The sequence below is a fragment of the Protobothrops mucrosquamatus genome, unplaced genomic scaffold (assembly GCF_001527695.2).
Source record: "Protobothrops mucrosquamatus isolate PMUCROS unplaced genomic scaffold, P.Mucros_1.0 scaffold110, whole genome shotgun sequence".
Classification (NCBI taxonomy): domain Eukaryota; kingdom Metazoa; phylum Chordata; class Lepidosauria; order Squamata; family Viperidae; genus Protobothrops; species Protobothrops mucrosquamatus.
The window spans coordinates 878,890-896,882 of record NW_015386482.1 but is presented as its reverse complement, the minus strand read 5'-3'; the positions used below and the strand labels follow the sequence as shown (position 1 = coordinate 896,882).

Genomic DNA, 17,993 nt, shown 5'->3' with positions numbered 1-17,993 from the left:
ATAAGTCCTATGTTACTGGGGTTGACATGACATGACTTATCCTTTAGCTTTGTGTGGGACGTTTTGAATTCTCTCCTAAGAAAATTACACGCTGACGTCCGAAGACCGACAAAACGAAAATAAACCCGGGTAGAGGACGTGGAGTAGAATCCATTTGTCGTATTGTTCTTACGCCTTTTAATTCTTGTATTTGACTTTTAAACCTATATTTACACAGTCGATGGAATTTGCACTCTTCCTAACTGCGCTTATATGTACGGAGCCTCACAGTTAACCAGCAACTGTGTCCCAGAGTTTGCTACGCGGAATTATTTACCGCGATATCAATTCGCTCAGCCCGCCAAGTACTTTACTTCGCAATCAATCACTCAACTCGAAGTTCTTTAGCATTCGGCGGAGGGAGATGGTGCCTACCAATGAAGAGGGAGGAGCCAAACTGCGTCGAGAGGCTGGTGAAGAGAAAAGAGATAACCTTTGGGATTCCGATGTGCACATTTGGTTCTGTTTTCTGTCTGGTGGCACGAAGTAAGATGTCTGGGGAATTCGCTAGAAGCTTGGGAAAAGGTGAGAAAGCGCTCTGATCCAAGGAGGAGCGCGTTTATCTAATTCAGTGTTTCTCAACCTTGACCATTTTAAGGCATGTGGACTTCAACTCCCAGAATTCCACAGCCAGCATTGCTGGCTGTGGAATTCTGGGAGTTGAAGTCCACATGCCTTAAAATGGTCAAGGTTGAGAAACACTGATCTAATTCAACAGGGTTAAGGCAACCCTCGTTTCTAGGGCTGTTAGTTGTCGGTCTGGGCTGGTCTTCACGCACATCGTTTTTCAAGAGCTGGGGGACGACACGCAATGGAGTTTAGGGAGGAATATCGTGTCGTTAAGGATGTTACCCCTGATCCTTGATGTTGTGTGATCAGAAGCGATAAATGGATTTTAGTATTATTAGGATAAACAAAATGTTACATATTTAAAATTGTACAGCCAAATAAATATGTGTCGAGGGCGTGTACATTTCTAATGTGCCTTTTAGTGGAACGTGTGCTCCGATATGCAGCCTTGCCCCAGTATATTTACAGTATGCATGTTAACAGACATTAAACTTGAGTGCATAAAATTGCTTATAATTTGGCCAATAAGGAATATTTTAACAAAAGGACTTTGTATTCTGCCGACTCATTCATTGCTATTATGACTTAAATTTTAATATTTGTATTTGTAAAAAACACATGAAGCTTGGGTAATTTTAATCTTGGTGTATTGAATTAACTTTATTTGGATTTTTGAACAGACTGAACTATACACTAAACACACTGGGTGAATTTGTACAACACAGAGCCATAAACATAGTTCACAAGCTTAGCATATGTATAAAGGCAGGCTGTGTAAACTATTGGAATGAGTAGCAATAATTACTAGGTAGATAGAGAATATTTGTTTTGAGGGTTTTATTCCCTGCCTTTTTTTCTCTCCCTTTTAGGACCACAATTGAGCCCAAAATTTCTGTTGCTAAGTGAGACTTTTATTAAGTGAGTTTTGCCCAGTTTTATGACCTTTCTTGCCACAGTTGTTAAGTGAATCACTGCAGTTAAGTTAGTAACACGGTTATTAAGTGAATCTGGCTCCCCCATTGACTTTGCTTGTTAGAAGTTTATGAAAAGTGATCACATGACCCTGGGACACTGTAACTGACATAAATATGAGCCAGTTGCCAAGCGTCTGAGTTTTGATCATGTGACCATGGAGATGCTGCAGTGGTCATAAGTGTGAAAAATGGTAATAAGTCACTTTTTTCAGTGCTATTGTAACTTCGAACAGTCACTAAATGAACTGTTGTAAATTGAGGATTACCTGTTTATACTTCTTCTTCCTGCCCTATTTTTTTGAACAGCGGCTTATTGTTTGTAGTATAGAATGTAGGTTTTGTTAATTCTGACCAGAGATTTGTATATATCTTTCAGGAACCCCTGCTCCAGGGCCAGTACCCGAAGGAATCATCCGTGTCTACAGTATGCGTCACTGTCCTTTTGCACAAAGAACACTACTCGTCCTAAAAGCCAAAGGAATCAAGTATGAGCAGATACTTTGCATTCCATATTCATTAGGGCTTAATATAAAAATACCAACAGCTTTTTAGTTGAAAATTAGCAGAGGGTTGGTAGATATTTGGGCTTATAAAAATTGCCTTTAAAGACATTTACTTCCCTTCTCTTAATGCTATAGAACATTTTCAATTTCAGATTTGTTTTCAATAGGGGATTTTGCTCCAGAGAGATTTCATATAAAAACTAGTTTAAAAATATAATGGGGAAATTGATGTATAGCTTAAAGGGAGAGAGGTAGTTGTTTTCTTTTAAAATCCTGGCAAGTATGTCTATTGCTCTGATTATATAATATGTTTTCCAAGTCATTTGTAGGATTTCTTGTCTTGCTGCTGATTGGAGATCATCATCTCAGAACTGATTGCATGAGTAGATTATTGGTTTTAGATGATGAAGTATTTCAGGCATAGGCTTGCCTGAATTACATTCCTTTCTGGATTCCAAAGCAAATTGAAGGAATGTGACATTTGGTTATATTTTTTTAAATAGTGTCTCCTCTCTCCTTTTACATAATGAGCATTTGCCTATGATCCATTTTATTATAATGGTAAGTTGTTTTTTGTATGAACAACCATAGGACATGTGTTGTTTTTTTTAAAAAAAAGACTGTCCTCCCTGCCATACAAGTTAAGTTAGAGTCAGGATTCTAGAGATGAGTTTTATTTCTGGTGGCTTCGTAGATAGGTCTCTCCATTCAGATTTTTTGGCAACAATATGAAAGTGAATAACCATTGCTTTTTCAGGGTGCTCTTTTTATTCCCAGGTGATTTCCTATCCTAATGCTAATGAAGACTGCTGCTGTTGAACTGTGATCATCTACATGCTACTGAAAGATAAAACTTGCTTTACCATGACTTTAATATATGGTGATTATACTAGGGAAAGGTTATTGTGAGGTAATCCAAGTGTGAGTTACTTTCCTAGTCATGCCATGAAATCCAAAACTATGATGGAGCACAGTGTCAGACTGAAATGTTCTGGTTGTCCTGGTTAGATGGTGCAGAGACAACTTTATATAGAGACACACCGATATATCCATAAAATCAGAATCCCAAAGTCTTCTTTTCTGGTTCCAAGAGTTAGAATTTCCATGCTGCATTTTTCAAACAGCGTATAACAGGAAATTACCAGTCATATCTTTTTCTTTACATTTTTGATCCTGCCTTTATTATTTTTACAAATAGGTCAAGGTTTTAAACATATCCAACATACCTCCCTCCTCTTAGTTTTCCCACCAAGACTTTGAACCTCCTTGTTTTTGTATAGCTGGTCTTAGTAACATATTCCTGAAAGAATTAACTTGGTGATTTCATCTCATTCTACTTAGTCACGAAATTGTTAATATCAATTTGAGAAACAAACCAGAGTGGTTTTTTGAGAAGAACCCACTTGGAATGGTACCTGTGCTAGAAACAAGCAAGGGTCAGCTGATCAGTGAATCCCCAATCACTTGTGAATATTTGGATGAAGCTTACCCAGAAAAGAAATTATACCCTGCGGACCCTTATGAAAAAGCTTATCAGAAAATGCTTCTGGAATACTACTCCAAGGTACTACTGAAGCATAGCAAGAAATTCATTTTAGTTTGGACGATTTGACTAAAACTAATACAGGTAGTCCTCGACTTAACAACAGTTCATTTGGTGACCATTTGAAATTACAACATCACTGAAAAAAGTGATTTATGACCATTTTTCATACTTATAACCATTGCAGCATCCCCATGGTCAGACAATTGGCAACTGACTCATATTTATGACAGTTGCAGTGTCCCAGGGTCATGTGCTCACCTTTTGCGACCTCCTCACAAAGTTAGTGGGGAAGTCGGATTCACTTAACAACCGTGTCACTAATTTAACAAGTAAAGTGATTTACTTAGCAACTGTGGCAAGAAAGGTCGTAAAATGGGGCAAAACTCACTTCACAAATGTCTCAGTAACAAAAATTTTGAGCTCAGTTGTGGTAAGTCGAGGACTACCTGTAGTTGATATTTTGATATTGCATTGATAAATCTATTTGAAAATATGGCTTTCTTCTTTGATTCTTAATATGTATTTGAATAGGCAAAATGAATTCTATCAAAGAATAAATTCATTGATGGAAGGAAAGTTAATCATTCATTTTAAGATAACTGGGCAATACAATCTCATGTTAGGTGGTGGTCTAGGGTTTAAATTATGACTGACTCAATGCTTTAAAACTAGCTGCTTCTGCTATAATATACTTTCTATGATATCTTGCACAAATGAAGCCTAAAATGTAGTGATTTGATTAGAAACATTATTAGAGCTATATGAGGTAAATTTGGGAAAATAGGTGAAAGGGTCTGTAGTGATTATGGAAGATTTGTGACTCCTAGGTGAGAGGGAAAGTAGGATTTTATTATCTAATTATATTCTTTGACCCAGACTTGGAGCAGCCTCAATTTGAGTGGTGTGCTGAAGGGCAAAGATTTTATTAGTTTAGGTAATTGTTTTTCACATTCTTTCTTTCCAAATATTAATCATTCCATGTCTGTGTGGAAACTGTGTCAGGTGCAAAAGATCAGGTCTCCAATTCAGTTGAAGTATTGGAACTCATGCAGGGATATACACTCAACTAGTGCATGCTTGGAATTAGATAAGCTAGCGCAGTGGTGGAGAACCTATGGCACAGGTGCCAGAGGCGGCACTCAGAGCCCTCTCTGTGGGCACGTGTGCCGTCGCCCCAGTCCTAGGCCTTCAGCTGGGTTTTATACAACCTTTTCGCTTTAGGCCTCCGCCGCCGTGTGCCAAAAAAAAAAAAAAAAGTTCAATCAGTCAATTTCAACTTCTCGCGGGAAAAAAAAAGATCTTGCAAAGTTGGAATTGATTGATTGAACTTTTTAGTCCCACCCAGTCTGCCGTTACCACCGCAGCCACGCCCAGCCAATGGGCCACACCCACCCAATCGGCCACGCCCACTCGGCACTCGATGATGCATAAGTGGATTTTGGGTTGCAGTTTGGGCACTCGGTCTCTAAAAGGTTCGCCATCACTGAGCTAGTGGGTAGCCATGCTTGGAGTTAGATAATGTCAATGAAATTCAAGAGAGGCTGGACTTAGTTCACTTGATTCTAGGCTGATTCCCCTATTAACTGCCACCAGGTTCAGCCAGAATTTTCCAGCTAGCATTTTGGGAGATGAAATCCACACATTTTAAAGTTACTGAGGTTGAGAAACACTGCCTTAGATTATTTACTAAAGATCATGAAGAATATATCCAAGATTTTGGTATCACTGAATGAAAATTCTGTTGGTTAATGAAAACTCTTTTAGAATGATAACTTACACTCTGAAGTCAATATGGTGAGCTTCAGTATGAACAAAGGAATATATAGGCAGTTTAGAGATGAATCGTTACTATCACCTACATCTCATATAAGGTAAATTAAAGGAACAATGTTTTTTAACTTTTTTCCTACATTCTGAATGCTTGATAACTCTAAATGACACTGGATGTGATTAATGCTGCCTTATTCAAAAGGACGGTAAAGCTATGATCTTGGGACTATAGGAGCTGTTAAATAAATACAGGTAGTCCTTGGTTAATGTTCACTTGTTCAGTGACTGTTCAAAATTACAGTGGTGTTGAATAATTGGTAGTTACAATTCGTCCTCGAAGCTCCGTCTGTCCAGCAACCTGTGGTCACTTAACTCACAATTTGGGTGCTTGGCAACCTGCCCTCACCTATAGCAGTTGTAGCGACCCACACTCACGTGATCGCTATTTGTAACCTCTGCTGATTTCCTTGAAGCAAAGTCAATAGAGAAGCCAGTTGCTTGGGAAAGTCTCCTGCACCTGTGCATTCTCCCTCATTCTTGAGCTCACACCCAACCTCTCCAACTACTCACACATCCTCCCTGACCACTCACATACGTTGGGCACCTGCTCTCCAACAGGGCAACAGCCACCCCATGCCCTGTCACATTTGGATTGTGTCTTCTTTACCACTCATGTAGCCTTGTTCACACTCTGTCCACCCTTGCATGTCCTCTCCTATCTGGCTGCAGCCAGCCTAGGTCCCACTGTGCTCACATGGTACCTCCCCCTCCGTTCGCATGCTCTTGCGCACCTTCTTCCATCATGCCTATCTGCCACTTATGAACCCTTGTGCATCCTCTCCCATCCAGCAGCAGCCACCCCAAGCCCACTGCGCTCATGGCATGCCACCTGTCCATTTGTGCACTCTCAAGCATCATCTCCCACCAAGCAGCAACTATCCCAAGCCCTGATGCGCTTGGGTTATGCTTTCTTGGCCTGCTCCCTCTGCCATCTGGCAGCAGCCATTTGCCTGCCAGCCTGCTTGCAAACCACCTAGTACTTGCCAGCTTTCCTGCTGAACCTGGTTGTTGGAAGATAGCAGTGGTGAAGAGGCATTTGCTTAACAATCCACAATTCTTGTTTAACAGCAGGGATTGCTGATGCTAAGCAATGTGACGCTTTGTCCAGGTGTTGTTGTAACACATATGATCCCATTCTGATTTATACGGACAATTTATTATCTTCTTCGTTGTTATTATCTCTACATTTCCATCATAATCTTTTGTTTCTTGAATGAAAATCCTATACTTTTGTGCATCTTGGTAATGTATCATTTCTGATTTACTTAGTTACCTCCAATATGCTTCAGCTATGCTCGGGCTATCAGGAATGGTGAAGATGCATCAGCATTAAAAAATGAGTACCAGGAGAAGCTTCTGAAGCTTGAAGAGGTAAACAGTTGATGACTTTAATGGCAGAATAGTTCTGGAAGACATGAGACTTGGAACAGAATGAACTAGAGCAGAGGTCTCTAATCTTTCTGGAGGGAAGGAGAGCAGTTTCCAAATTGGTGTGCAAGCAAACGGTGCTGCATGTGCTGGTGTGGCACTAGCGTCCTAGTTTGCGCATGCGCAAATGGGCCGCACATAACCGCCTGGCACTAGCAACCCTTCACACATGTGCAAACAGGCCGCGCGCACCTACCCAGCGCTAACAGCCCCGTTTGCGTATGCACAAATGGGCTGCGCACGCCTGGCGCTAACAGCCCTGTTTGCACCCACACGCATGCGCAAACGGGGCCACGGGTGCTAGTGCAAGTTGGGATTGCGCACGCATATATATGTACACTGGCCAGCCACTTTTGCAGCCCACTGGCCAAGAGCCGCGGCTCATAGGTTGGGGACCCCTGAATTAGAGAATTCCCTGCATTCCTTGAATGCTGATTAACATATCGTATATGCTAGGTGAACTTTTCTATTCTGTTCCCATGAGTTATTGCCATTTTAAGGACAATGTTGCTTTTTATTATGTGATAATCTGATCCTAACAGTATTTTTATAGAGGTACACTGAACTGTCAGATCTTCTAGTACAGTGGTTCTCAACCTTTTTAATGCCGCGACCCCCAACCGGTCGTAAGTCGAGGACTAAACCGGTCGTAAGTTGAGGACTAAACCGGTCGTAAGTCGAGGACTACCCAACCGGTCATAAGTCGAGGACTTTCCCTGCCCGGGAGCGCCGCACATGCGTGGGTCTACCCCCTGCACCGGCCGAGGCGTAGCTGGCAAGCGGCAGAGACGGAGCAGGCTGACCACCAGCTGGCCCAGTCCAAGGTAGGTAAGGCACCCGCCGGAAAAGGGAAAAAAAATGGCGGATAGCCTTGCTTGGCGACCCCCGTGAAATGGTCAATCGACCCCAAATGGGGTCCCGACCCATAGGTTGAGAACCGCTGTTCTAGTAGTTTTAAGTAACTTAATTTAATTTATATGAAGTTGCTTGAATCTGTCCCCTAGGGGGAGCCATTCTCATACAGTACTTGAGTAGATGTGGTTTTGTCTGAGGCTATTTATTCCAGGCAAGTTACTTTTTTTACAGGGGAGTTGCATGGAACAAGTCTTAACAACTGTGTGTCCTTTATGCTTCTTGCATCTTTTAAAGATTTATGTAACTTATAAAAATATTTTTATTTTAAGAAAAATCAGACCAGCACAAACTCAGCAGGTATACATGTTTTTACCTATTCTTCCATAGAAAGGGAGGAGAGGGGCTTATAGATCCAGGAGGATGTAGAATGGAAAGAACACTGAAAAGAATCCACAGAGCAGCAGCACTAGGAATCAGGCTGCAACTGTCTTTCTATCATTGCCCCAAGCTTCAATAAGATGGACTTATCCTCTTCCTGAAATTCCAGCAAATTCATACAGAGCTTCTGCAGAGATGTAAAGTTCACGTTACTCTCTGTAATTCACTGTTTCTTTTGTCATTCTTTTTAGTCCTCCTAGTAGTTCCTCCTTTTGAACTTACTGGACAGATTCCAATTCCTAACATTCTTTCTGATACTCCTAACTTTAGTTAGGAAGGTTGGCAAAGTCATGGTTGTTTTGTATGAGAGATGATCTGCACTAATTTCATCAAGAGAAGGTGGTCTGAAGATCAGACCTTTGTTTTAGGTCCAAAATGACTTGCTAAATCTACTGAGTACAAAAGATTATAGCCCTTATTTCTATCCAATCCTTTCCCTTACTAAACAAATCTGGTAGAAGTTACATGTGCACACAGTAATAAGACAATACCTCAAGTATACCCTAGNAGATGATCTGCACTAATTTCATCAAGAGAAGGTGGTCTGAAGATCAGACCTTTGTTTTAGGTCCAAAATGACTTGCTAAATCTACTGAGTACAAAAGATTATAGCCCTTATTTCTATCCAATCCTTTCCCTTACTAAACAAATCTGGTAGAAGTTACATGTGCACACAGTAATAAGACAATACCTCAAGTATACCCTAGACTAGCAGTGCTCACCCTTCCCAGGTTGTGGACCGACAGTTAATTGTTCTAACTGTCAGGAAATTTCTCCTTAGTTCTAGGTTGCTTCTCTCTTTGGTTAGTTTCCATCCATTGCTTCTTGTCCTGTCTTCAGGTGCTTTGGAGAACAGCTTGACTCCCTCTTCTTTGTGGCAACCCCTGAGATATTGGAACACTCCTATCATGTAACCCCTAGTCCAGTGGTTCTCAACCTTTTTAATGCCGCGACCCCAACCGGTCATAAGTCAAGGACTAAACCGGTCGTAAGTCGAGGACTAAACCGGTCGTAAGTCGAGGACTAAACCGGTCGTAAGTCGAGGACTACCCAACTGGTCGTAAGTCGAGGACTTTCCCTGCCCGGGAGCACCGCGCATGCGTGGTTCCGCCCCCTGCGCTGGCCGAGGCGTAGCTGGCAAGCGGCAGAGACGGAGCAGGCTGACCACCAGCTGGCCCAGCCCAAGGGAGGTAAGGCACCCGCCGGAAAAGGGGGAAAAATGGCGGACAAAAAAAATGGTGGACAGCCTTCCTTGGCGACCCCCATGAAATGGTCGATCGACCCCAAATGGGGTCCCGACCCACAGGTTGAGAACCACTGCCCTAGTCCTTCTCTTCATTAAAGATTAATCAATTTAATTGATGCCTTCATTTTTGTCCCTATCCCTTTCTGTTAACAAAATAGTACAAATTAGAATTAAGTCTTACTGCTGCACATATTCTTAAAAACTCTATTTAAATCATTTTAAAGGAGACGGAATATCCCTGCTGACATACTTGTGCATGGAGAAATACAGTCTCATTAGTGGAAATATGTTTGTAGTAGGGGTATACAAAATATTTTGTTTCAAGCCAGTCTGAGTGCAAGACTTGGAAAAAGTTCTTGGAATTCGTTTTTCAAAATAAGTTATTTCTGGCATTTTAGAAGCTCTGGGAATTTGTTGAACTTGAAGCAAAGTTGATCTGAATTCAAAACATTTCCAAGGTACTTGAATTGAGTTTTATGAAGATGCATGCTTGAAGCTGTTTACAGTGAAAATGTTTTTGTATTTCCAATTTGTAAGATTGTTTCAGGTGGTTGTTTCTGCATGGATCCATTTTTATTGTCCATCTTCTGTTTCATTCCCTCTCGCTTTTATAGTTACTTCTATTTATAAGCACTTCTAAGATTTTTTTCTCTCATAGTTTTTTTCTTTAAAATCTGATTTTACAATATTCTAATGTGTTTTAGTTTTAATTCTAAATAGCTTAAACCTAATAATATATTTTAAGTTTTGGCAAAGGAAATGTGTTGGCACTAACACTTCTGTATCTGTTATCCATTTCTTAAAATTTGAATTTATTGTTTCCTACATCAAAAAGTGTTATCATGATTGGACAGCATAGAAATAATTTAAATAAATACATTAATTTACAGACGATCAGAATAAGAATTGCAGTGAACCATCTTTATAATTTTTCTCAACTTTCCGTATTTAGTTTTTGTAAAAATGGTATCAGGCCTTGGTTTCATTTAGAAATGTCACATCTCCCTATATCTTAGATGCTTGCAAACCATAAAACTAAGTTCTTTGGTGGAAATTCAGTATCCATGATTGATTATCTAATCTGGCCATGGTTTGAACGGATAGAAGCCTTCCAGTTACTTGAGTAAGTGCTTTGACTGTTTTATAGTTTTTGCTCTTAAATCTTGTGCCTGGTTACTTTTTCAGATTACTGCAAGGAAAGCTGTATTAGCCCCATATGTTTATTTCTAATTTTCATGGAAGTAATATCATTAGGACGCAAAAGAGAATAGGAGAATCTTTTTTGTTGTTGTTTTGAATGTGTCCATTCTTCTGCCTTTGCTGCCCAAGGCAAGTAGATAAAATACATTTTTCTGAACCAGAATTTATTAGCAATTCAGTTCTGCTCAGTTTATATCATTATTTTTCTTCTCATGACTGATGCCCGTGTCCATATTTTGAATTGGGTGTGATGTAATTATGCCTGTTGACATTCTGCTCTTCTGAGTTAGCAAATCAGAATTTAGAGCTTTGGAACAAACAAGAATATTGAGACAGTTTCAAACCAGAGTCTCTGTTCCTCTAATTCAAAGGTGGAAGTAGAACGCTTTGGCTAGATTATTTTAACACTGTATTTACTTCCTACCATATGGTAATTGTCAGCAGTGCTTTTTTAGGTCGTACTTTGAAAGTTTGGGAAGCCAATCATGTATGTTGGAAACCCCCTATAATTTGAACTGATAGAACTTGAAGTAATGAAATCATGGATTTGATCTAAACTACAGCTATCTGGGTATATCTGTACAACCCAAGTTGAGAACCATATATGTTTACACCTAGGAATGTAAAAAAGTGTCTCAAGCATCAATGCAGGTAGTCCTGGACTTACAACAGTGCCTTTAATGACAATTCAAAATTACAGCTCTGTAAAAAATGGACTTATAACTGTTTTTTACACTTATGACTGTTCAGCATCCTTAAAGTCACATGATCAAAATCCAGATGCTTGGGCAATTGACTCATATTCATGATGGTTGGGGTATTGTGATCACATTTTGTGACTTTCTGATAAGCAAACTCACTGGGGGACCCAGATTCATTTAACAACTGTGTTACTAATTTAACATCTGCAATGATTTACTTAACAACGGTGGCAAGAAAGATTATAAAATGGGGCAAAACCCACTTAACAAATGTCTCCATAGCAGAAATTTTGGGTTCAATTATGGTAATAAGTTGAGGACTATTTGTACATTCTCCATCCCAATTAATGATAGCAGGGCTTCAGACAAAGTTGTTTCACAGTTTTACTTGGATACTGAACCTGGATCCTTTCTATACTATTGACCTAAATATGCCAGTGAACACTATCTTAATGGCAACATAACCAGATAATTGCCTCAAAGTTTTACTGTTACCTCAAATCTTTTTCTGTTCTTTTACAGATGTTTGGACCATACTCCAGGATTAAAATGCTGGATTGATATGATGAAGCTAGACCCAGCTGTTAAGGCTACAATAACTGATCCTCAAATCTTTAAGGGCTTTCTTNGAAAACTATGAGAAACTTTTTCAATGGATGACAAGGGATATTGATAGCTATTGCTCCAGCATGTCATCTGATATCTTTTATGCTTTGCTCAGTCTTGATGTGTTTTGTCAGTATATATTTGCACCAAAATAGTAATTATCTGCAATAAATGTTTTCCTTTCAAAATGAAAATGGCCAACATTGATCAGGAAGAAAAGTGTTTTTTTACCATTTTTCTACCAGTCTAAATGACAATTTTGACTTTTTTGCCTTATTTATCTGTTTAGGAGAGACGTCAAAGAACTAAATGCTTGTGAGCAAATCCAGAATTTTTCCTGGAAGAATGTAAGAGAAGGGGGCAGGAGAATTCCAAGAACATTGGAAGTAGATTTATATACAATCACTGGCATATTTGTATCATTAGCAAGTCAAAAGATTTTGAACCATGGATGCTTTGCATGCAAAACCTGTACTTTATTATGAAACTATAGGTATTCCATTTTGTATTCCCTTATTTAGGCAACCGGATAGGAAATTTGAGCAACCTGGCATGCATAGAAAACTATTGTCCCTAGAGCAAAGGGTTTTTGGTCTGGGTACCTATTTTGAGTCTTCTGTATTGTCTTTCAGTATAGCAGAGAGATGAACCATGACTACTTTTGAAAGTATCTAAAAATGTTATTCTCACACTTGCTAAGACTGACTACAGATATTTTTCAGTTAACAAGCATTTGTTTAGCAACTGTTTGAAGCCATAACACACTGAAAAACATGAAATGACCAGTCTTTGCCCTTACAGCATCACCACTGTCATGTGATCATGATTTGAATTCTTGGTGACTGTTGTGCATTTATGTGCATTTATGATGGGAACAACATCCTCAATTGCCATTTGTGATCTTCCCAGACACTTTCAGCAAGCAATATCAATATATTAGTTTAATATATTTAGATGAAATCAGATTGGGGAAGGCAACTATATAGGAAGCATTTTGTTTTTTCAACTGGCACTTAAATTGAGATCAGTATGATAAATGCACACTTCTGATTTTCATTTACTAGTATTTATCTCAGGACACGACCTTCCATCTCAGGCTTGAACTTATCTTTGTCAGTCTCAACCATAAATTTATTGTTCCATATTTAAATCTTTGCTTTAAATCAAAGTAAAATTGGAGTGTTAGATAGTGACTCTCTAGTTCAGGTGTTAGGGTTTGTCTAATCACACTTGGCCAAATAAAGTATTCAATTCAATTCTAATTGAGAGTAGTATTCTCTTCTAATCCATGCTCCCGTTTGCTTCAGAAAATTTTTCATTGGCGTGAACTGTGATTCGTGTTGCCTTACCTGGTGCTGGTCTGTAGCAGCATGAGTACTCTCCAAGTAATAATGCTTGAAAAGCAGGTTAACCTAGATAGGTACAGTTGCATCAAATATGAATCCCACATAAACTAGATGTGCATCTACATGATACAAGGTTGAACACATCTTTTTGGAAATTTGTGCATGTTTATTAAAGCACAGTTACAGATTCAAAATAATAAAACAATGAACAGGTCGGACATAGAAACCTTTATGTATTTAGAAACTTTTGTGTATTTTCATTTGTTATTTAGAAAATGACTTTTGGCAAAAATAGCTTCTATAAATATTTCCTGTAACCAGCTAAAGCAGGGGTGTGAAACTGCCAGCCCACGGGCCGGATGTGTCACGCGGAAGCCACGCCTACCCCATTGCCGGCAATGGCAAAACTGTCCCGATATGTTGTACGATGTCACGTGACGTCGCGAGTTTGACATGTCTGAGCTAAAGTAACTATTCTTGTTTCTGGAATTCTTCCTTGCAGAACTTGTCCCGTTCCAAAATATCTTAGATCTCTTTGCACACACTATGTGTTGGAGATCTCCAGATTTTTAATTATGTTCAAGCTGGGGACTGTGAAGGCCATGACAAAATATTTATCTTTCAGTCATTTAAATATTGTATAATTAGGTAGGCTTCAGATGAATATTGCACTAAAATATCCACTTTCAGCTTCAATTCTTTATTGATTTTGAGACTTTTAGTTGAATCCATATTTGCTTCCACTTACACATCTTTTTCTGTGGCATTGGTTGCCATAGAACCTCCCAAAAATTTTGGGTTGCCTGGTTGTTTAACAGTTGGGAAGGTTTTCTTCAAATATTTCACTATTTTTTTCTCCAAATGTATCTTGTGCATCTGTGAATGAAGAGTTTAACTGGTTCATTAGTTCGAAGAGCATCTAATGTCTAAAACAGTGGTGGCGAACCAATGGCACGTGTGCCAGAGGCGGCACTCGGAGCCCTCTCTGTGGTCACGCATGCCGTTGCCCTAGCCCCGCCTCCCCTCACCTCCCCCGCCTCCCTCTCACCAGCAACCCCCCTGGAGGAGAATCGTCCCCAGGCTCAGCCTGCACGCAATAGCTGGGCAGCAGGGACAAGACTCTGCCCTCATGCCCCTTTGCGTGCAGATGCCGCTGCAGGGCACGGGCAGAAGGCATGGCTGCCATGGCGCTGCAGGACTGCCTGGGCGATTTGCTGTAGTGGGCAATGGAGGCGGGTGGCCCTGTGAGCAGGCGGGGTGGAGTTGGGGCACGGGCAGGGGGCGGGGCGGTTTTGGGGCACTTGGTCTCTAAAAGGTTCGCCATCACTGGTCTAAAACATTTCACATTTACCTAGATTTTCTTTTACATACATAGACAATGACTTTTGTGCAATGTTTGGAGAAAAGGTTTCCTTTTGACACATGCAGATTGTGGTTATATAAGCAATACTATACTACAGTGTGGGCTACTACTGCAGGGCCAGCTAAATTTCCAGTAATTTATGAGTTCTGGAACTCTACTAGGGGGAAGTTGTAGCTGATATTTTTCTTGATATTTGATATGGTGTCTTCTGCAATTCCATGTAATTTCAATTTCTTAATTGTCTCACAGCTGCAAATGCTAACTAGAAAATGTTTCAAAATATACTTTTCCCGCTTTGTAAGTGAATTATCTTCATTTTCAAATGCCTAGACACTATTTATAGCTGCTCATGTTTCTTGAAGGTAGAAAGATCAATACCATCCGAGAAGCTATTTTTTCATTTGTGGAATTGTCTTAAATGGGTAATTTAAGTCTAATGAATCAATTACATTCTGAAAGCTTAAGGACTTTACTGCCAAGACAAGAAAAAAAAAAATCAACTGATTAAACATCTGCACTTGCTCTATTGTTTTCTTAATTTAAACTTATAAATAATCCCATGTAAATTGCAAGTTATGAATTCAAATTTGCTGAATGCAATGTTTACCTTGTAGTATGTAGATGGTATCAACTCTTGTTTACTTAGGGGGTCTGTAAGGGGTATGAATTGTTTATAAAGTACTTGGCATGCAAATGTATATCAGAGCTTGTCACAAAATTACCTTTGTTTGGTTCAACACTATGCTATGAAATGGAGCCAAGTTTGGTGCTCCTTTTCTTACACTCAAAATTCTTTAATTCTTAATGCATTTCTTTGTATCAGGCCCTGGATGGTAGATCTTGGATGCTAGTTAAAAAAAGTTGTAGAACCTGCAAGTCTCAGGTCTGCCCATCTCAGTATAGGCAAATCTGAGTTGAATGAATGGGCATTTTGTATAGATATAAAGCAATTTTTAATCTTTATAAAATTAAAATTCAAAGTTGTGTTTGCATTGCTGTAGAAGGAAATATGAAATAGCAATAACTACGTCATTAATAGAGATACATTTAAACGGAGTCTAAAGGCATAAAGTCAAAATCAATCTAATGAACCCACATCAAGTAGAAAACACTTTGAGACTACCTTGTGTTCAGACATGTTTTGTGAGCTTTTGTTTCAGCCTGCAATGTGGGAAGTTTGCCAGGGGGAGGGGAAGGTGTGGTGCTGGGAACACTGCAAAAAAAACCAATTTGTTAGGTATACTTTTTATTGTATGGCCAAGAATCCTGTTGATGATTTAAAAAATGTGCCAACTTAAGAAAGCAATTTAAACAGACCATTGCTCTACCTTGCAGAGGTTCTTGCCATTCTTGCCAGGAGTTTTAATAATTGAATATGCTAAGAACTGAATCTGGAACTTTCTATATGCACCTTCTACTCTGTGTTATTTCTAAGATATCTGTTTGTACTATCAAATCTTCATGCATGATATAAAAAATCAAATACACACAAAACTTAAGTTCAAAAATAATAACTTTAGATACCATAAAACTATGAGCTTTCAAATTGCAGTTTGTGAGGAGCCGTGCACAAGCTCACCATCTTTGCTTACGTAAAGCAAGATGGGTCACTCAGTGGCACAGACTTGAGCAGGAAGGCATGTTTTTCCTAAGACTGCAGGCAGCCATCCTCCTGTACATCATGCCCAGCTAAAATATACCGAGTATGACCCCAGAACTTCTACCGAAGTGTCCCATCCTCCCTCCAAAAAAGATTTAGTATCTCCAGTTTAGGACAGCACAAGATCCATGATTGTTATTTTTATTACAGATGTCATTTTTAAGTTAAGTTTAGAAAAGAAGGAAAGAATGAGGAAAAACAAAACAAAAAGGAGACTATAAAGAATTTGTGTGTAATACTTAATTTTTTTGTTGAAATGTTTACAAAATATTTTTCTTATTAAATGTATATAGGAGTCGACTCTCGATAACTGTAGGTGGCTAACAAGAAAAAATCATTTTTTAAAAAGCAGGACAAGAAACAAAGGTTGGAAACTGATCAAAGAGAGAATTAAAGAGAAACTTCCTAACAATGAGGACAAGTAACCAGTGGAACAGATTGCCTTCAGAAATCGTGGACGTTTTTAAGAAGAGACTAGACCGTCACTTGCCTGAAATGATATAGGTTCTCCTGCTTGAACATAGAGCTGGACTATACCTCCAGGGTCCCAGCTCTATTCAAATACAAGCAAAAATAGGAGATAAATATAGCAAATAGACAGAACTAAACTGGAACAGAAAGAATCTGAGGGCTTCCCTCACACTCTCTAAAGGTCTGGGAGAACAGCCCGGTCTTGAAGCCCTTCAAAACACCAGTAAGGTGGGGCCATCTGGATCTTGTGGGGAACCTTGTTCTAGAGGGCAAGTGCTTCTATAGAGAAGAGGCACTTTTGGGGTTTCAATAAATGGGATTGTTTAACTGAAGGAACCCACAGCATGCGAATCCTGTCAAATTGAATCAGCCAGATACTATGAGAGACAGGTGGTCCTTCAAGTAACCATGCCATGCCAGTCTTTATAAATAAAAACCTTTAATTGCGCCCAGAAACTGGCAACCAACACAGCTCACGAAGCAAAGATGTTACATGGGCATACTGAGGCATATCCATCACCATCCACACTGTTGCATTCTGGATCAGTTGAAGCTTCTGGGCATGGTTGATTATAATTTTGTTACCAGTGATTAGTGAGTTTATAACCCATAAACATGTATATGTAGAGCCAGTTGGGTATAGTAGTTACAGTGTTAGGCTAGATAAGGCATGTCAAACTTGCGACAATGTATCGCAACTTTTTCCCCATTGCCAGCAATGGGGTGGGTGCAGTTTCAGCATGACGCATCCGGCCCGCAGGCCAGCAGTTTGACATGCCTGGGCTAGATTGTATTCTAGTCCGGCTTTAGGTACATCCCTCTCTCTTAGCCCTAGGAAGAAGTGGTAAATCACTTCTCAAAATGTTGCCAAGAAAACTGCAGGGGGCAGTTGCCAGCAAGGATAAATAATTTCAGGGCCCAACTTTTAAGTGTGTATGTAACATACTCTTACTTTCAAGTTTATATAATCTATAAATATACAAATATTTTAACATGATATGGGTATTTAAATTTTACTCATATACAGGTGAAACTCGAAAAATTAGAATATCGTGCAAAAGTTCATTTATTTCAGTAATGCAACTTAAAAGGTGAACCTAATATGAGATAGACTCATTACATGCAAAGCAAGATAGTTCAAGCCGTGATGTGTCATAACTGTGATGATTATGGCTTACAGCTCATGAAAACCCCAAATCCACAATCTCAGAAAATTA

The 17,993-nt window shown here is 39.4% G+C and overlaps 1 protein-coding gene across 1 annotated transcript; it reads left to right on the top strand.

Annotated features, from left to right (window-relative positions):
• Positions 1–444: 444 nt before the first annotated feature.
• On the top strand, positions 445–11,970 carry LOC107284677 (glutathione S-transferase omega-1-like). The gene is made up of 6 exons (XM_015812777.1): positions 445–564; positions 1,960–2,068; positions 3,428–3,650; positions 6,732–6,833; positions 10,446–10,552; positions 11,853–11,970. The coding sequence occupies exons 1-6, from the start codon at positions 486–488 to the stop codon at positions 11,968–11,970; spliced, it is 738 nt and encodes a 245-aa protein (XP_015668263.1). The 5' UTR covers positions 445–485.
• The last annotated feature ends 6,023 nt before the right edge of the window (positions 11,971–17,993 follow it).